This window comes from Scatophagus argus, chromosome 21 (assembly GCF_020382885.2).
Source record: "Scatophagus argus isolate fScaArg1 chromosome 21, fScaArg1.pri, whole genome shotgun sequence".
NCBI classification, from domain to species: Eukaryota; Metazoa; Chordata; class Actinopteri; family Scatophagidae; genus Scatophagus; species Scatophagus argus.
This window is the reverse complement of record NC_058513.1, coordinates 11,262,067-11,283,369: the sequence shown is the minus strand read 5'-3', so window position 1 is coordinate 11,283,369 and position 21,303 is coordinate 11,262,067. Positions and strand designations below refer to the sequence as shown.

At 38.7% G+C, this 21,303-nt stretch overlaps 1 protein-coding gene across 1 annotated transcript in view; it reads left to right on the top strand.

The window, feature by feature from the left end:
- atrnl1b (attractin-like 1b) overlaps positions 1 to 17,719 on the top strand; it is a 60,204-nt gene extending 42,485 nt beyond the window's left edge. The window contains exons 27-29 of the mRNA XM_046376555.1: positions 7,605 to 7,712; positions 14,112 to 14,226; positions 15,578 to 17,719. Coding sequence (XP_046232511.1) covers positions 7,605 to 7,712; positions 14,112 to 14,226; positions 15,578 to 15,702 — 348 coding nt within the window. The 3' untranslated portion in view covers positions 15,703 to 17,719. The remainder of the gene's footprint in view (positions 1 to 7,604; positions 7,713 to 14,111; positions 14,227 to 15,577) is intronic.
- The last annotated feature ends 3,584 nt before the right edge of the window (positions 17,720 to 21,303 follow it).

The window sequence follows — 21,303 nt, the reverse complement described above, 5'->3', positions numbered from 1 at the left end:
AATCCCAGGCATGCCAGCTGATTGTTCAATTATTTGTACAGGGCTGATGATTTTACTGGCCCAAAATGTAATAAGGAACATCAATACACATCAACACCCCGTGCTGTCAGCAATATATTAACAAATTCAGTTTCTTCGAAGCTTTTTAGTCACTGTTTAGAGAAGGTGGCAAATGCTTCCTAAAGAGGTACTATTTTCATTATTTTGATAGTTGTCAGAAATAATTATGTTTAAGTAAATGTGATAATTCAGATATAATTTGCAGCTTTAAGTTCAGTAAACCAGAGGAAGAAGTTGGAAGGAAGTGAGTCGAGATAGTGTGAGTGACATATAGAGAAGGGGATAGAATGGAACATTAATATTCAGTGTTGATATGAAAGATGGGATTGAGAAAAGTTGGGAATGAAAAGGGGGTGAAAGATGAGATGATTGACAGTAGAACTTAAAAAAAGAGGGTCAGAAAGATACTGTAGAGCAAACTGAGGAAGAGAGCAAATGTATGTAAATAGACTTCACTGCCCTTAACCCAAACAGTACGGGAGGGTTGCTGTGAGAGCAGCCATCACTTCCATCTCTTCAGAGCGAGTCATATACCTTCCTAGAATCTGTTTGATACTTATAGTGGGAAGTTTAATTTGGTTCACATCCAGCCTCGTGACCCTGCAGTCGACTAATAAAGCTCCCACAATTTATTTCCCCTTTGAGGATGACATTGATAATCATAGGATTTGAATTTTATATCCTCTAATTGATATATGAAAATAAACAAGACTGATAGCTACCGTGACAGCGAATCATGCCTATCCAAAGAATTAAAGTCAATAAAAATTAATGCAGGCAGATGGGCTCACATCATTGAAATTCTGCTCACTTTTCCTGTCTGCTCTTGGCATTCCTATCATCTATTTATCACTGCCCTTCAGCTGCCAGATAAAAATGGATAACAGATGGATAAATAGTTGAATAAAAATCTCCATCTCTTAATTTCAGGTGATTGAAAAGTTTTGTCACTAAGAGAACAAAACACTCACTGGGTTTGAGAAGCTGTGTGTTGGTCACCTTTGCCTGAAAGCACCAAAGACCCCCCTCTAGGGCTGTTACAGATATCTCAGCTTTGAAAGTAGCCTTTAACTGCTTCTGATATTGCGCTTCTCTTCACCACCATGATACACATATCAGTAGAATATTTTGTAGTGACTATTGTTGAACTAGATAAGGTCTGTTTTACATCCTGTCACAATAAATAGGTTTTATGTATGAAACGGGGCATAAATTATGTAAATATTTGTGTCTGAAACTGCTTATTATAGTTATAATATCAAACAGCTAAGACCGACTTTTAAGCTTGTCATATTGCATTCAGTATTTTAGTGTAACCACAGCTTAAATACAAACGGTTCAGCTGGTGAAAGGAATCCAACAATCGTGTGAACAACCTCCAACTTGGATCCTTTTCTGACTTTTGTTTGGATAGGCTCTATTATCGGTGTCTGACACGTGCAGACATAGTCAAACAAAAAAAAAAAACTACCCAGAAAAGAAGGCTTTCTGTCTGAAGTATTGGCTGCTCAAAGAACAGTTATCGTTTGAATGGGTTGTCTTTGCTCTGGTAGTTATGTTTTGTTGGTTTTTCTCAAGTGATCCCAGACGTTGAAAATGTTCTGTCACTACTAACGTGTAATCACAAGAGTTCCAGTGAAATTTGTGATTGCTCCCTTGTGTCGAGGCAGCACCAGTTCTTATAGATAGATACTTTATTGATCCCGAGTGATATTCAAGATATATATGATATTATATGATGTTAGACAAACTGATTCAACTCCACCAGTCCGGAAATTTGTGACTGAGTGATTGGCTGGTCACAAAGCAGTGTGTCGGTTTGGTTTGAAAAGGCCAGTGAACAGCCTGCGCACTTATGAAGCTTGTCCAAATATGGGATGGATTTGAGCTGAAAGCCATCTAATGTTCTCAAGAACCCCATCTGACATAACGACACAGAACAAACAATTCTTAATGAGGCCCCTTGAGATAACAGGGACAATAATGTGACACTGATCCAACCACGTGGCATATGTGGATGTCTTTTACTGATTGATCTTTTGAATGTTGTTATTGGCTTTCTGGTTTAAAAATCTGTGGTACTACTGAACTGTACTGGTTGTAAAAAGCAGTGTGCTTATATGAACCAGCTTGTCTACACAATTTATTTTTGGCGAGATGCACCTTTGACATGAGTATTTATACAGAACCGAAGTGTGTATAATTTTGAGAATTAGCTTTGGATGTAGGACAGAATAACAACTACTGAAAGCCCCTCAGAAGCTTAAAGCCATGAGAGGGTAAATGTGTAATTTCCTTGTATTGTTTAAAACCTACAAAGCCGACCTTTCACCACACTAATGCACTAATTGGTTTAGGGCTTTCTTTTTTGTCAGAAGTTGAAAGGACTTGGTACCAGAGGTGCAGCTGTTGTATTTGAATAATTTTATTTGAGGAAAGGTGACGAGACTTGGATCCTGAGTGGGGCGACAAGGGGATGAAAAGACAACAGCTGTAAATGCCACGGAGGAGAACGAGGGCTGACCTCTTTGAAGCTACCTGTGGGGGGAACAGATGGGAGGGGGCGCTGACATTTCACGAGATGTTTTACACACAAACATGCGGATGTATCTAATGCAGATCCTCTGCACACACTCGAAACTTATGCACTGACCATTGTGTACGGCTGTGATGTGTTACTGGCTGGTTATCAGAAAAAGACAATTACTTATTTTTATGCATAGTGTTTAGTAAATCCACCAGCAGCTAATTAGCATCTGTTTATCAAACGCTATCATCACCCCGTAGAATTTCTTCTGGCCATGGCAATGGTAATGGCTGTGGTTTGTAACAGATGACTTAAACTTGGGTGTTGTTTCAGCTGGGGACGTGGTTGTGATATATGTAACAGCTAAAAGCAAAAGCTGTGCTGTGCTGTTCATAATTTTCACTGTTTTAATTTAGTTGCGGTTTTCTTCTAGATGTGCATATGGGTTTTGTCGTTAATCTAGCTTCATTAGACAGATTCGCTTGGAATTTTGTACAAATCTTTATGGTTCTCAGAGGATGGATGTTACTGACTTTGGTCATCCCCTGACCTTTTCTCTTGTGCCATTAGCAGGTCAAAAATGTCCCTGTGACATTCAACATTTCTCTTAAACTGTGAACTGTGGTGGTTAATATGGTAAACAGGATGTTGATGTTAACATCAAAACACTGGTGTGCCTGAGCACTAAAAGAGCTGCTAACATGACTGCAGACTGTGCATTGGAAACAGTTCTCAGTTAAAAAAAATATAATGAGGTGTGTTGGTGAGAGTGTGTTGCTCTAGCTACCGGTGAGACATGAAATATGATTCAGGAACCCCAGCTTCATTAATAGGTCAATGAGTTTGATGGCTCATCAACCGCCAAAGCACGACACAGCTCTTTATAAATCTCAATGAGAGGATTTTACAGCTCCGGAAAGTTATCACAGTGACAATCATTTTATCTTTTGTCAGGCCAATATCACATCATCATGTTTTCATGCAGAGCTAAACCCTGAATGCAGCCTTAATCTTACACACCATTTTTACACGGTGGCAGTGAAAAATCATAAGATCATAAACAAAACCGATTTTGATAGATGACTGTCGATTTTGCTGTTACAGGTGCATTAATAGCTAAAAGGTGCACAGATTACCACGTAATCGTCACGTGTTCTTCTGCAGATTTGGTGCAGTCTCAGGCTGTGGTCTTCCCTTAAAGAGCTCAATCAGCAGTCATCGATTGTTATAATAAGATTATCTACTTTTAAGCTGCTGGTCACCTTGATTGTCTCTTGTTCAGTTTAAAGTTTGTACTCTAGTAATTTCCTCTAAAGTTACACTTAACGGAGTGTAACTGCAATTAGGAGTTTAACTTGGTCATCCCTGGAAGCTTAGAAGCTGTCCCACTTAGGACAGAATTATAGAAACAAGGCAAGATAATATGTTATATTCATTTTAGATTTTTATGTTGCCGTTTAACCTTTTCGCTTTACACAGCCACAATCATACATATTATTCATGTTTTCAAATGAGTTCTTGCTATTTCAGCCCACACAGAACCACTCAGCCACACCAGCACTATATCACTGTGGCATTCAGTAGCTGTCTACTAGACTGGATATCTTCATTTAGTGATCTTCAGTCCATTAGTCAGTGTGTGTGTGTGTGTGTGGATTGTGAAAACATACATTCAGTTAGGTTTTCAGAAAACACTAGATGAGCACACACTTCAGTATTTGCTTTTGTTTTATTTTATTTTTCGTTTTGTTACGCTCTTATTCTAATTTTTGGATTTTTGTAGGACACTACCCGTGGGCACAGCCGATGATCTTTGAAAAGGACAAAGTGACCTGCCTAGGTGTCGAATATGCTCAAAGGCGGGATGACACTTACCCTTTTTATAGAGTCCAATGAGGGGAACAAAATGCTGTATTCACAAGACAGATAATCCATGCACTCACTTGCCAAATTAATTAAGTTGCATAGCAAGACACTGCACGTCCAGCCTTATCGCAACCGTGAATGGCTCCAGCTTGTGTTCTTGACAAAATCCTTCCGTCATTGCACAAACGTTGCTCGGAGTTCACTCTTGCCTTTTGTCATTAACCTAACTAGTATTAATTTCTAAAATATCTCTGTTATTTAACTGGCCCTTTGATTATTGCACTCCCAGTACATTTTTTGATGCCTGTCTTGGACACAGCAAAGCCCTAACGTTCCCGACTTTGCTTCTGCTTCTGCTCACCTCTTACGCTTTGCTGCTTTAAACGAATTCTGCTACATGATAAATAACATTACTGCTATCTGACATTTAGGATGAATGTTGTTGGATTTGAAGCATTTGTGTTGGAAACCATAATAGGCCGTGAGCTGTTTTCTTGTTTTATAACAAGCCCGCTGGCCCCTCTATCCTGCTTTTATCTTTTCGAAAAGGGCAAAATTTCTCATTCTGACCTGTGGTGGCCCAGCGGCTCAGATCTGCAGGTTCTGTGTTGCTGGTTTGATGTTTAATAGTAGAGATGTACAACACTCTAACATAGGAAGAAAAATCAATCAAGTGATCAATCTCAATTTCATGTGACTGTTGTTATTTTTTTTCCCCTCAGCTTTACCTCCCTGAGGGAATGTTTTTAGAGTGATTCAGCAAGGCAGTTCTTACATAGAGCTGAAAGAAACTTTTCTCTCATTCAGTCTCCATTAGTGAGTCTGCACAGCAGTCAAGGCTCGTCTGCAAGTGTCTGATTAAGTGTTCAAAATGCTTCAACGCGGCATGAACGATGCCTTATTTATGCTACATGGGTGTTTCGGTGTTTTAGGTGTTGCTTTTGTATGATAGGTGCATTTGAGAGGGCAAAGACCGGCAAATTTGTTGTACAACCTGAAGGTAGGAATATGGCGTGTAGATTCAAGAACCCTTCTGATGCACCACATGCTGACTTGTGCTTTCATTTTGTCTCTACATGTGTCTTGTGACCTACAATTAACACTACATTTAAAAACAAAAATAATAATGTCACATAAAAATAGGAGGACAGCAGTTGTAACTCTGTGTCATACATTTAATTATCAGTGTTGAATCTTCAAATCGAATTCAGCGTACAAGTGGATGTCATCTCTAGCTATTTAGATAAAGATGATATATCAAGGAGAAAATGAAAATTAATCACCATTTCAGGGGTTTCAGATAGAGTGCATTTTTTTAAAAGGTTTATTAAATATCAGATGTGGGAACGTGATGTTTTGACTCATCGGTTGGTCATGGTGTGTGAATTTTTAAAAAACATTTAATTCATCTAACAATAATTCAATTAATTAATCCACAGATTATTGAGGCTCTGCTTGAAAAACTGCCTCTGCAAGTCTTATTAATGAGTCACTGTTAGCTCCCTAATATCTAGTCTAGGTTTTTAACATATTAACTCAGTTTGAATGTTTTTCTGTGTACAGCCTCAGCAGAACTACAGAAATGTGAAAAGGCATTTAGTGCTCTGACATTCTCTTTTTGTGAACCTGTCACATAGATGGAGATCTTGATATTTTAAGACGCTAATTCAAAGCTTTTTCCACAGTCTTTTTTTTTCCCTCCTTGTACGCTTGTAAAGTGATATCAGCCTCTCCAGACCTCATGTGAATTTTGCAATTAATAGCCAGACTAATGAATACTTGAATAATTATATTCAGAGCTGGTGAAGGTGGGGGTCTGGACACAAAATTCTCGGGATTCATTACTACAGCAAGTACAAATTTCTTTTCTATTCTATTCTATGAGACCACCAGAGAACATCATACCCTTATACAGCTGATCATCACACAGTTTTAGTAAAGAATTATTGTTGTTGATAATTGGTGCTTAAACAGTTTAGTGTGCTCCATAAGTTAGCTCCATGTATTGAAACCACCATCTCTGTCTGATTTTTATTTTTAGGGATTCCTTCTGACACATTTCATTAAAAAGAGTTTTAAATATGTACTTGATGGCTACATACAGTATATGTTGTTCTAAAAGACTCACGCTAAAGCTAAGAGTCCCTCGGCACAAGGTCAACATCCTTCTGATATCCCATGTGTAATACGGGGAAATAAAGAAAAGTCATTTTTGCTGAGGTTCAGAGGAGTGCAAAGGAAAGGCAGGTTATGAGGCCAATCATCACAGCCTTCTTGATGTGCTTAGCAATCTGAAGTACAATTACATCTTAATGCAGCACACTTAAGCTCATCACAAATCCAATACCAATCAGCAATGTCCTTGGTACTAAAATGCTGGCTTGTTTCGATATTGATCAGACACTGCGTTGCTGATTAAAGTGTGGCGCTAGTTGTTTTACAATATTGATTAGGGGGGAACAAGAGAAGCTATTTTCTGTTGAGTCTGAGCAGTAGAAATAGTGTGACTCTTAGCTAGTATCCTCAACACAGAATTTCTGTGCAGGAGGTTTTTGTCCTTGGGGTACAATGTATGTGGAAAAGAAAGTAAATATCTTATTGCAGGCTTGATTTTCAGTTTTTTTCAGTTATTCAGTTATTGTCCAAGTTCAAGTCTATTTATAATGCTGTGTATTATAGTTTGCATCATGTTAAAATTATTTCCAATATCTTGTTATCTCATGTATGTGAATGACATGGACAAAATATCTTAAATTAATAAAAATGTAAGAAATTATATCTAATACAAACTGAAGGGTCACACCTGAACTCCGTAGGTAATTCCACACATGCTCAGGCCACATTTGTCTTTCAGTGTTGATATCGACTATCGATTTTAAACTTCATAGACGAGAAGCCATGAGGGTTTACGTTACCTTGTTGTTTATTATGTTCATTTTCAATTTTCCTTTCTTTGTCACTCTTATACCCTTTGACATTTATTATAGAAGCTCTCAATGTGTACGATGTACAGTATGTATGTTTTCATATACAACATGTTATTTCAGTAGAGCATATTTGACCTTTATCTGACCTTTCTATATTAATCTTATGTTTAATTCGACTTTGTTTGGTGTTTTGCCTATCAGTCATCTGTGTTTGATTTTTACAGCAACTGATGAGAGAGCGTCAGCAGATGGCCAGCCGTCCGTTTGCCTCAGTTGCTGTTGCACTGGACGCCAAGGGAGAACAAACAGAACTGTTGCAGCCTGTGGTTGATGTGAGTCCTGCTCGCTCGCTTACACACAAACATACACGCAGATGATTTTCAAATTTATGTTCAAACAATGTATGCAGTTAAAAGGAGTTGCAGCGTAACTCCGAATGCGTTCCTTTGCCATCGTGCGAGAGTCCGGATTCCCGATGAGCAGCAAAAAAGTTCGGCTTCATTTTATCATCTTCACACAGGCATCTGATACACATTTGTAGGTGCTTCTACTGACATATAGATGATCTCTTAGTGTTTTTTTAGTGCTACATAATTAGACCTCATTGTGCTGTACTCAACCTGCTCATGGCCTCTACTCGCATTATGTCAGTCTTTCATCCACTGTGCACATCAATAAGAAATCTGCGGGTGATGGTCCTTTATTCCCACGTCCCTCTTTTTTTATGTGAATTGTCCCCTGCAATCATGACCACAGACTTGACATTTTTCAATCGATTTAAAGAAAAAATCTTTTATGAGCAGTGATGTGACAATGGCAAGATTTTTTTTTAAAGATTTCTATCGATTTTTAAAAAGTTTTTAATGGTTGTTTTAATCTACTTTGAAAAGCATCACTGAGGCCGCGCTCTGATCATAAAATGGCCTTGTCAGGACACGTGTTGTTCGGACATCTCGCATCATGTTGTTGTTCTTTGTCTTGCTGTGTGTATTTGACTACACGTGGTCACTTAGCTTAATTTGTCACTTAAATTTGGATTAACTTGTCCTTTTACGCTACACGCTTGCATGCTTCTGGACTCACAAGACGCTGCTGTACCTCTTTATTCCAATGATGTGAATACCTGCCATACAAATACAAAGCACAGAAGAAGTGTGGCGCTTGGTGCGGCCTAGGACTCAATGCCACCTGGGATAAAAGCGTATCTTAAAGCAATGTGGGGAGTCGCGTCTTCAAGTTGACATCAGAGGACCAACGGCGTTTTCTCAGCCAGGGCCAGCTCTGTGTCACCTGCTGCTGAGAGAAATAAAATCACTGTGGCAACCAGCAAAGAGGCACTACATTAGCTATTAGTGTTGCACTGAGTGGTGCTCACTGTGCATCATGGAATTGTGAAGGGCAATGTAAAGAACAAAAGAGGAGAAAAACAATGCTTCTTAGCTCACTGAGTGCACATTATTGTTGCACTTTAAAGCAGCGAGATGCAATCTGAATCTGAATGGCGTTTGAAACCACTGCTTTACTTTGATTTAAGTTAAGTGTTAATTACATACTTGTCAGTGTGTGCTTGTCATCTATCTATCTATTCCAGCCCTTCCTTGCTTGTGTGAAAAGCAAAGATGGTGTTCTTTTTAAGGTAGAGACTTTTAATTCATTGGAGAGTATTGCTGTAAACAACGTCCCAAGCTGTTGGAAATGATAACTGGGGGGGGGGGAATACATCCTCACTCTTCTGTTTCTCGACCCTTTCAAGATGCAGAATGAACCCTTTGATGCTTGACTTTCAGTTTCACTTCAACGTCCGTCCAGCTTTGAGGACGGTGCTATTTAAGTATAGTTGCAGAAAATACCTGAGAACTTTGTTTTTAGGAAGTAACTGAAATGCCTGAGTCCTAATTTTATTTAATAGAAATTTGGATTACAAACTAGGATTGCAAACTAGGGTCCTAATAAAGCATATTGTATGCAGTACATAAACATGCAACTCTGTTGCCTAAAACAAAAATGTGCAGAAATTCCCACAGAAACACTCGGAAATCTTATGGAAAGCCTTCCCAGAAGAGTGGAAGCTGTTAAAACTGCAAAGCTGTTTATGTTTTTAGAATGCAATTCCATTAAAATCCCTGTTGGTGTAATGGTCAGGAGTCCCAATACCTTTGTGCATATAGTGTACTTGTGTATTCAGTTCAAATACAATTCAAATCAAAAACGCTTAATTTGTCGCCAGGGGGCAATTTTCAAGTAATATATGTTATAAAAACAAGTAATAAAAATATAATACAGTAAACAGTGAATATGTAAACAGTATATGGTACATTATCACTGAACTAGCCTTTGCCATCTTTTTGAATATGTCAGTATATTTTGGCCCTTGAGAAGAATCTAATCTACATGGTTTCAGCTATGCAAATGCATGTGTTGGACCACATACAGCTCAGCGTCACATGCCTTGGCGTCAGCTGAAGGTGAGCCATATGAAATGAGCCTAATTCTCTTTTATAAAGGTTAATTGGTCAGCATCTGGCATCACTTAGCGATTGGAAATGTTTGTTGATGTCAAAGAGGACACCGATGCCGTGCTTGCATCACTGCTTTCCCGTTTGTTTAACCAGCTCTGTTTGTACTTTTAACTCGGATCCACTCATTCACTGACTTAATGCAGATAAAGCAAACCGTATAAATAATGTGAGCATGTTTTGTTTCAGGAACAAAGTTTGGTGTAAACTTTTGAATATAGCTCGTGCAGGAAACAAGACACAGAAGGGCTGCAGTGCCAAAATGACCCTCACACCCATTCCAACACATGAAAACATTTAAGACCTTACTCTGTGATTGTGCTGTCAGCACTGATCTCACTGCATTAGTTAGAACCAGCACTCTGTCAGTAAATCTTTGCAGACCCTCCAGCTGGTCTGAGAAAAAAATGAAAATAGCCTTTGTGCCTGTTTCCTCCATTTCTGGTCCGGTTTAAACCCCCAAGGGATGGACATTGCTTTTAGTGACCAAGATGTCAGCAGCTGTTGGACAGAGAGCCAGTCGGGCCCAAAACACTTAGGCTTGGGCTCCGATGTCACAGATGTCTCTATTCACTATGGGCAGCATTCAACATATGGAACCACTAACGGACAGCTAGTATGATGGATGACACCTGTCAGGAGGGGAAAGGAAAGCAGATACACTGTGTGTGTGTGTGTGTATATGTGTATTCATGTTTTTGTGCTTGGATGGTTATGAATGACCATAATACAGTCCCTCGTGCCTGATTGATGCATAGTAGAAATGCAGACTGTGTAAACCTTCTGTGGAAGATATGAAAATGGAGACAGCAATTTTAAATGCATTGATAGAAAATGCAGCCCTGTGATTGAAATGGAATGAAATAATATATTCCTGTTTATATTTTCCTCTGCGGTATAGGAATATGTCCACTATCCCAGATTAATAAAAGCATTTCACACAGAAAATGAGAAGGAGAGCGGGAATAACTTTAACCTTGCCTTTTTTTTTCTTCACTTTTTTGCTTTAACGGTAAAAATAACAGCATTGACAGTCCTTCAGTGTACAAGAAACATTAATATGGAACTGCATGCTCTAAAAATAGTCACCGTTTGGTTATTTACCTGAAAAACAGCTTTAAACAAAGGCGTTATTTGCCTCTAAGTTACTGGTGAAAATACCACTACTGATAATACTACTATTGATATTTTTACCAGTGATATTATTAGCTGGGGGATTATGAATGTTGTGACAGTCCATATGATAGTTTCACTTATATCCATACATGTCAAGGTCTAGCAGAAAACTCAGGGGGTCACCAAATCTGGTAGGATTTATCCTGTGTAGACCGTGAATGTCTGTAAAAACTGTTTGGTAGTTGTTGAGATACTTCAGTCTGGGCCAAAGTGATAGATCTACAAACCGATACTGCCATTCCAAGAGTCATGCTGCTAGCATGACAAAAAATAGCACCTACTATGTATTTAAATTAAACATTTTAAACAACAACATTTTATAACTTCACAATTGCTCCACTGTATTTTAAATATTTCACGGTGAGCTTGCAACAGTTAATGACTGAGATAGTGTTTCTGCAGATGCCGCACAGCAGTGATTTACAGACCAGAATGTTGCCTCAGTGCTGCTAATTTGTTTCCGACAGCTGCAGTGACGTTTCAGCCAGTGGTCCATCAAAGTATAGCTTGCAGTGGAATCTGCGTTAATCAAAATTCAGCATAGGTTAAATTCGCTCTCTTGAATGCAACTCTCATAGCTATTCATGAGCTGAATCATTTGTATGGACAGGAAATGGCCGGCACTTTAATTTCCCTTGTATGTCAGTGGGAGATTTAATGTGTGTGTGTGTGTGTGTGTGTGTGTGTGTGTGTCATGAATGCACCGGAAAGATGCATGAGAATATTGTGTTCTGATCATGTGGGCTGAGTAACAATGGAGCCTGCCTGCAGTACAGAAACATGTCTTTACAGTATGACTCTCTGAATGTTTACCTCCTCGTGTTCGAATTTGAGTCATTCTGAGCTGTGAATGTAGAATAATTGAAGGTTGGAGACAACTAGACCTGGTGGGGTGTCTTTAAGATACTCAAGCCCCCTTTAGCTAATGTATGTGCCTGGATTGTCTTACAGTTGATCTGCAGTTGCATGTAAATTGGTTTTAAAGCTGTGTTTACACTATGTTTCAATGAAATATAATGGAAGGGTAGGTGTTCGAAATCTGGCTTTGTAATGTATATTACCCCCCAAAAAAATTAAATTTAGGGCCTCCTTGAACAATTTAACAACTGGCTAACAATTAGAGTTTGTGTCTGTCACATTTAATGTACTTTGCGTGTGTACTTTGGCTTACCCTTCATTTTTTTTATTTCTTTGTCCTGTTTTCCTTTCTCCTCATCTTTCTGTCCCTCTTTGTTAGTTCCAGCTGATTAATAGTACAGGCTAACGGAAAGCAACCTGGGTCAGTGTTGACAGCACTCATAACCTCAGCAAATTATTTGAATCCTGTAAAAGACTGCATTTTGATGAAGGACAAATCCAGTAGATCTCACAGTCAACCTTTAGTAGCATGTTTGTTAAAGTATTTAGTTAAACAAGGTAATTATTAGCTTCACCTTCAGTTAGCTCCTGTATCTTAACAAACTTATGAATAAATCATTTGTATTAGAGTGTCCAGTAATACAAAAAGGTTTTCCATTCTTATGTTTCCTTCATTTGTCAGTGTCAGGAAGCTTAAGTTCCCAAGTAATTCAAATAAATTCAATAATTAAATTTAGTGTGCTTGTGTGACAATAATGCTAATGCAATAGCCGATACTTGTATTACAAAATACAATACTAGAATACAAAACATTGGCAACAGTTGTGCTAAGTAGCCTCTATTTGCAGCTATGCTATTAATGTAGAGCAATGTTAACCACACCAAATTACACATCATTACATTTCTGAACTTTCTATCTGTTAATTTTTTAAGTAAGGTGACATTTCTGATTTGCCCTCTTTCTTTCTTTCCTTAACACGATTCCCAGTCTGCATTTGCACAAAATAGTCTTCTTCTGCAGCGAAAAAACTCACACTAACAAGAAAACTAAATACAAACCAGACATTAAGATTCTCTTAACTAACAAAACCTACAAAAATATATCTGAAATATTCTCCCACGCTGTCTTTATTATGAGATTTATTATTAGATAATGACACCTTCAGTGTTGGAAATTGCATGGGGAATTACACTGAGTATTTTATAGGAAACAAAACTGCACCGCAGATTGCAAAGAGTGGTTAAAATAGTACTTTTGCATTATTTTACATCAGGGATTTAAGTTGGGGGAATTTTTTGTCTCTGAATAGCTTAAACAAAATTACACGTAACCTTCTACACTTGCTGTATCATTTATATTTAACATGCCGTGTAGACTCTCAGAATCAGTGTTCAGTCATCATACAAAAATTAGCATCAGTGTTTTGTTTTTGTTGTTTTCACAGGGAAAAATTTGCAGCATATTCCAGTGGAACATATTAATACAAATTAGTGCCCACTTCTCCCGATTCTCTCATGTTTTAATGCATGTGCATCTCTGTTTTTCAACAATTTTGCCTCCCCTGACTCTCTCATCTCCATTTTAAATTCAGCCAGACATAGAGAAAAAAGTCAATTCTGCTCAGACATGTTATTATTCCCCAATTTCCATCCCCTCATCTAAAACATACTGTGAAACCCTTGACATTCATTATCAGGATGACATGTTTTTCACGCTTGAGACAAGCAGTTTTGGCCATTAACTCCGAGGATAGGTCATTGCCTCGACACGTGGACCGTCTGACAGGGACACACACAAGTGTTTTTGTTGTGTGACCAATCAAACCATTTGTCTCAGGAGGAGGGTGTCTCGACTTAAATGCAGCATCACCAGCAGCTAAAATCAGTGGCCACTGGTGGCACAAAAGAAAATTCAACAGCGTCATCTGCCATTGCAGTAAACAACCATCAAGACTTTCCGAGTGTAACTGTGACATCGCTTAGATTTAAGCTTGGCTGGTGAGGCGGAGGTATGCAAACCAAGAGATCCAGGACGTCAGTGAAGTGCTTTCGTTGCGTTCTGTCTGTCACACCTTATCGTTCATTTCTGTTACATTTCTGTTTTTTGGAAAGTTAACTTTCTTTCATAGTCATCCTCAACTTAAAAATAAGTGTTTTGTTTTGGCCGTATCTCATTCCCAGGGTGCTCCTAAACCTGTTGCCATGGAGCCGTGTTCAGGAGGGAAAGCTGCTGTGCTGACTGTCCTCATGCGTCTGCCCTCTGGGCCCTCAGGCTTACCTCCACCGGGACAATCAGGTAAAACACACATGATCCATAACAACATTCATCAAGATTTTTTTTATATTTGCTGATTAAAATGTATCAGCTTTTTTTGTATGCATTTACAGCAGACTGCACATCAGATTTTGCTACGCATCTGTTGGGTAATTTATTTCCTTAAATCCAAGTAAGCACAGTCAGGGGTTAAACTGGGCCAAAGCTGTACAGGTCTCAGCCCTGGTATGTAGGCCTGCCCAGACAGAACCCTGAGCAAGATGCTTTGGTGGCCCACTGTGATTAGGCACCAGCAGGGTCCCAAATTAAAAAGTAAATCTTGGAAAGCTGTCCATCACACAGTGTTTCATGTCTGTACCAGAATAGCCATGTAATAAAAAAAACTATGCCGAGGGTCTCTACTTTGTTTATGTTGGAGTTTGACATGTGCACAGTGACTTCATGTCGTGTTCAAGTGCACCTCGTAAACTCAGAAATCTATACTTGAGTGGCCAGGAATGTTGTTTAAAATGGGAAAATTTCTGTTTTTTCTCATTTTCCTTTGTTTAAATATACGGGCCTACATCTGTCATACTTCATGGTTCTTTGATTACAGCATTTTAAATAAGAGGAATAATTAATTGCTATCAGCAAATTCAACAATGTTCATGTACAACACCATTTTTTAAATACTAAAGACATATCCAATATGAATTTTGGCCAGTTAAAAAATATTCCTGGTGGATTTTTCCCTTGGCTGGTGAGTGGAAAAGTTAATGTTGGACACAGTGATCACAACATAATAAATCCCACTTAACAAAAAAAGGTTACCTTTATCAAAAACATAACGGGCCATATCAGAACTTTGATTGGAATAATTAGAAATCTGAGTGATTTCTGTTTTCTGGCTTGAGTCACACCTGTTCTGTGGACGATGCCAACGGCATCTAAATTAATTAGTCAAGTAGATTTAATTATGATGGTCAGTTGATGACATTTGACTGCATGCCAACAATTAGGAAAATGTTCCGCCTCAGTCATTTGAGTATGTATGCATATGTGATCACGTTAACATGTAGCCCACTACTGTTCAGAAAGCAGATTCGTGGTTAAAAAGCTCAGGCAAGCAAGACATACAACGTCAGAAATATGCTGAATACATATCACATCCAGCCCACTCACACTGAAACCAAACATTAGACTCATGGTAAAATAAAACACTCATTTTGTCCCCTTAATTTCTGATGCTACCACTGAAAAGCTCCAGTTAAACACACAAAAGAGAATTTTCTGTTGGAAGCTACAAATATTAGACATATGGGTAATACACTTAACAAAGCAACTTGTACTAATTGCCCATCTCACCTTTTTCTTGCCTTTTTTTTTTTTTTAGGGCTCATCGTTGCCAGTGCGCTGATAGACATTTCACAGCAGAAGCCAACAGATTTTAAGGACAAGTCCCAGGTTTTAAAGAGCCGAAAAGCCCTTCCTCCAGCACACCAAGGCACCTGTGTCTGAGTCAACCCATCAATCCCACTGGGTTTCTTTCTTTTTTTTCTTTTTTTTGTAACCATCTGAGGTCACGTTGTTCCAGCATGCCATAGGGCCCAGTTGGAGGCCTTTCCAGAGACGAGGCATGGCTACACAAAGATTTCATTCGGCTGCTACCACCCAACTTTCCACTCAAACCAAGTTGCCAAGTCCCAAGAGCACAACCCTTCTCTGACATCTCCTGTCCCTTTGCTCTACTCTGCATAAATCAGCCTCTGGTCAGATGATCAGAAATTCTTCTCCGATCTTTGGAATTACTTTTTCTCCATCTACTGGGCTGAGATCCCTTCCATTCAGCTCTGACAGTCACCGTGCCAAGAGGCAACCTGCCTGATCGTTGGCTATCAGTGACATCAGAGAAAGATTCATTTAGAGGATCTGCACCTACTGAAGCTCCAGTCGTAAATATTTTGACACCATCATCTGTTCGCTCAACATGAAGGAAAAGGAAAGTTGTCTGTACATTGTGGGTTATATCATAATTTAAGTGCTGGAAGTACAACAGAGAGTTTTTAAAAATGGCTGGTAGATGACCAGTTCTTGCTGCCTATGGGAGTTTTGCTTTTTTTTCTTTTTTTTTGCTTGACATCAAGTGGTGTTCTATGGTGCTAAAACATTAAGTTGGCATGACAAGCCTGACTCTTCACTCAGCCTTCGCTGTACAGACTGAATTCATTCTGCCTTTTTGTGGGTGAAGCTACGTGCTAAGCCAGGACTCTTTTTAGCCCCCTTTGTGATCACCTGATAGTGTTTCGACAACTAGAGTATTACATCACACTACTTTTGCCACTGAGCACGATCTGTTCTAGCATTTAATGTAAATATGTTTCATCCACCCAGCTGAAGCTAAAGTCTGTATTTTCTGTGGAGACGTGAGACGGCAGTCACTACCAGCAGCATATGGGTGAAGAGGAGGAGGCACGAACAAGTCATCACTTATCAAGCGAAAGCATGGAAAAGTCCCAAACTTGAGAAAAAGTTAGATGCATTTTACGACCAAACTGGACATTTCCTTCATAACAAAATTTGGTGTGTTCACTGTTAAAGAAGTTCAAAATACACAGAGAACCACTGATGTTCTGGTCATTTTTTTTTCCATAGTTTGTTACCATTTTGCTGTACAACTTGGACATTAGGCTTTTGAACTTGTCCTTGGATGGGTTGGTGGGTGGATGCCATGTAGGCGAAAAATGTCAGTATAATAAAATTAGACCAGGGACGTCTTGCTCCTCTGGCTGTTTACTAGTTTGTTTTCTAAGTTTTTTTAAGAGTCCTCTTAATCTATGACTTTATCCCCATCTTTGAGTACAAGGAGTAACGTTACCTTTTTATATTGCCTTGGCTTTCCGTGAACTCCTGAGGAGGGGGCTTATTGATCTGCAGAATTCTGAAAGATGTTGTCCATTTTTAGCCGGCGACTCCACTCTGAGCTGTACAGTGTCTTGTTTGAACAAATGTGAGTCTTTGTTTCTCTTATCTCTTGAGATTTTATGTGTTTGTCAGGTTTTTATGACAGAATGGCGAGAGATTATCATTTATTTTAGGCCTTGTCACCTGTTACTATTATACCTATGATAAATTGTCTTTTGCTACACTTGTGAAAAGAGCATTTCTGTTGATATTTTGTTTTGATATTTAACAGATTCCTGTGTAATAGCACATTTAACTTGATTTCATTGTTGACTTAAATTGGTTGATTTAATGTCACACCTTTTGGAATTGTGCATCTTTTAAGGACTGTATGGGCATTGTCTTTTTGTTGCAAAGTGGTCATGATGATGCATTTCATAAACATAGTATGCCAACTTAATGTGTTTTTATTTTATGTTTGTAGAGTAATCTCATAACGGTGTCATTACACAGGAATCAGGGTCTCACAGTACCTTGGAAAAAAAAAAGATGAGAAACTATCAGTAATCTTCAGTGTATTTTAAAAATGGAAACATGCCAGAAAATAAAAAAGACAAAAACAAAACAGACCCAACAAACTTTTGCGCACTGAAATGTTTTCACGTAGAGTCATTGATTTCTACACTATATTTCTGAATGCCTGCGCCTTCATTCGCCTTTGCCTACAATTTATGATTGCATTCTGGTCCCCGCTGTTTAACACTGGTTGATTGCCTCAGCCATAGATAATTATTCCCTCTGAAAGTGTCAAACCCAGGCGTGAATCTATCTTACACAGATGCAGTGAGCACAACCAGTTGACAGCGAAAGTGAATAATGTATTTTCTACGTAGGTGCTTCCTACAAGTTCTAATCTTTTTAAATGTGTATGAATAAGTGTGCATGTCATGTGGTGAAATCATTTCTTGGCTCTTACTTAACATTTTTGTTTAAAGGGAAGCACCACAAAGCTTACTTTAACATAACTGACTTTAAGTTGAAGACTGAATTAAAATGCAACCACTAATTATCTGAAAACTTAAACCTCTATTTGGGTAACATTAACTTTTGGAGTGAATATTTTTAGATTTTATGTATTTTTATATTTGCTCATACAAAACCTGAATGCAGACACTTGGACACAGCAGGTTAAACTGGCTTTGCCTTTTAAAATTCTGCAGGCATGTGGTCAGATGAAACAAAGAGGAAAGTCAATGAGGAAAAGGTAGGTTAATTACACAAATACATTACAAAACCAAATCATGCTGTAAAACTTTCATAATATAGACAAATGCCAAACTAAAATAGATAAAATTGCAGACATCATGTAAAATAAATGCTGAGGACTAATATTTTTGGCATTTAGTTTAATTTCACCCGCAAGGTGCACCTCAGGCTAAACATGACCAAAAAAAGAAAAAAAAGTCCAGGCCGCATTATCCTCTTTTGAAGATCAGCCTCATATTAAGAGGTTTGTCCTTGAATGTGCCGCCACCTTTAAGAGTGCTTGTGCTCCCTCTTCAACATCAGTTATGTGTATTTGAACAAGGTTGTACAGAGAAGGGATGCAGCCTGCCAAAGTGCTACTCTGGATAATCCTCATTTATACTCAACACTATACTTATTAGCTGCAGGCACTCTTGGAGAAAAGCCACTCTAGTTTCCTAAAAGAGTGTTCGCCATGTGGGCATATTATAATACTGTGGATGGAAAAAAAAAAAAAAAACTTACAGGATGAACTTAATTATTTTGACTGTATATATCAAGGGCACATAATAATGTACATGCCCTTCATAAAGGTTTTCTAATCATAGTTCAGATTTTACGCAATATGACTTTGAAACGGGTGAGAAAGAAAATGTGTTGCTTTAAATTCTCCCAAGTAGCAAGCATGCAGTTTGATCAGAGGGCTTTTTGACCCAAACTCTCAGTTTGTCTGTTAAAAGAGAATCTACACGCCCTGTGTGCACTTCATGTTAAAGGGAGGCGACAGCTCTGGAGGTGACAGGTGGTCTTCAGGCGTTATTGTGCTTTGCAATTTTGTAAGGCTCCCGGCTGCCAGTTGTACATTTGTGCGGGGCTGTGCCTCCTGTGCTGTTTCAGTAATGTTGACAGCGAACACAATAAAATGTGGGTACAGCCAGAGTCGCACTATGACTAATGAGTGATGAAGAGATGAAACATTTTAGAAACAGGATACAGACATGAATCCCAAGCTTTAATTTCATACATAGGTTTCATGCCAGGCTGATTTTCCTCTCAAGTGGTACTTGGCTATTGTACACCCAGTAAATATTAAACCAACCTTGGTTTTAAGCAGTATTATCTCTATGTTATATGGACTGCTTCTCATTAAATTTTAGAAATGAGGCCTGGGGACAGACCACAAAACATATTTCCCAATTTACTTTTTCCAGAGGGTTGCATATTCTTAATATGCAAATATATGGAATTTATTTTTTATTTGTGGATTGTTTTTTCCCATGTTGTCTTCTATCCATTTGCAGCCATTTCCAGCAAAAGATAATTCATTTGATTTTTGGAAAAGGAAGAATACAAAAAAAGAAGACTCATAATTGTAAGAGCTGAGGACAGCTCTCCTTACAGATATCCAGTGCAGCACGCCATGTTCGCAGAGTTTGTTACCTACATTTCTATACTGTAGACAAAGTTTAAGCTGCTTTTAGGTACATGTATACACACTCATCGAGAAGGGTCGTGCTGCTAATGGTTGCATGTAAACACGAGGGGCAGCTAATCTGCCCTGTGTCTGAAAACGATCCAGTAAGGCACTAAAACCTGAGAGCTTTAGACCAAACGTTCCAAGGTGGGATTGGCTGTTATTTTTCAAAATGACAATTAAGTGGACAGAGGTCATCACTAAGTACAGGAGCAGGATGAGCTGAAAATATTTGTGGCAAACTGATGTGGCTGGTCAAACCCTGACCATCATGTTGTCTGGTCTTTTTTTACAATCATGAAACTCTGCTTTTATTTTATCAAGCCTGAGATTTGATGACGTCCAAAGTCCCTCCGCTACCGTTCACTGCCACACGTTTGGATACGCTGATCATAATGATTGGATTTACGAGTGTGTCATCCCTGGCGTCAGCTGCCCGTGTGTTGGAGTAGGATGCCGTGGCGTTCACAGCAAAAGTGAGCACAAAGTGCAGGACTGAGCCAAAAATGAGTACAAGAGTCCCATGTTCTTTGAAGAATGGATATTCACACTCAGGTATAAATTATGGAAAAGATTTAGACTTTGTTTGCTTGACTGCTTTAGCCTTTGATTATTTTTTGGCCTTGAACAACTCATGAAAGAGTTAGAGTATTTATTCGAACTCATTATTAAAAATCTAAATTTGACTTTCTGATTTTTTGGGCTTGATCCCTCTACACAATGATGTTACAATAAGTAACTGCTCAGCTAAAGCAAAGGCAAAGTCACTGTGTTTCAGCCTCAGCGTGTGTCCTCACTCTCTTATACACATGACCTATAATTCAGTTTCCTTTCTTATTGCCATGATAACACAACTAAATGTTCCTGAGATTAACTAGATAAACTAGGGGAGATCTTGACTTTGTCTGTTGCGTAAATTGTCAGAATGTGCTTATTTCAACCACCAGGTGGCACTACATTAGGTTTGATAAGTCTGACTAAAGTTCACATTGGGCAGGCTGTCTCAAATGAGTCAATGAAATCAAGTCTTTCAAGTTCCTTGGCTTACTGATGATGGTAGAATATAGATTTTCATCACTGTTTGTCTTGGTTCGTCTCCAGGATCACCAAGAGATGTGATTAATCTGTCACTTTCAGCAATATAACTCATGGGAGTGTGTGTCAGAAGACAAATGTGCCAAACTATCCAATATATGCCTGCTGGATTTCTTTCCCCTCTGGAAGAATTTGGATGCTGGTGCACATTGTAAATCAAACTGTCCAGGCCTTAACTTCAGGAGAAATAAATATCAGTGTGCTTTACGTTTAATGGGGATGGTAAAATAAATGCTCTAACAAATATCTGTGATGTTTCTGATTCTTGCCTTTGACACCAAACCGTTTTTAAAAGGGACATTGATATCGCAATGAAAGGCTGGGAAAGCGCCTTTTGTTTCTGCAAATAAAGGCAAAGATAATAAAAATTATTGCCATAAGGTTGCCCTGAGTGACGGCTGGTA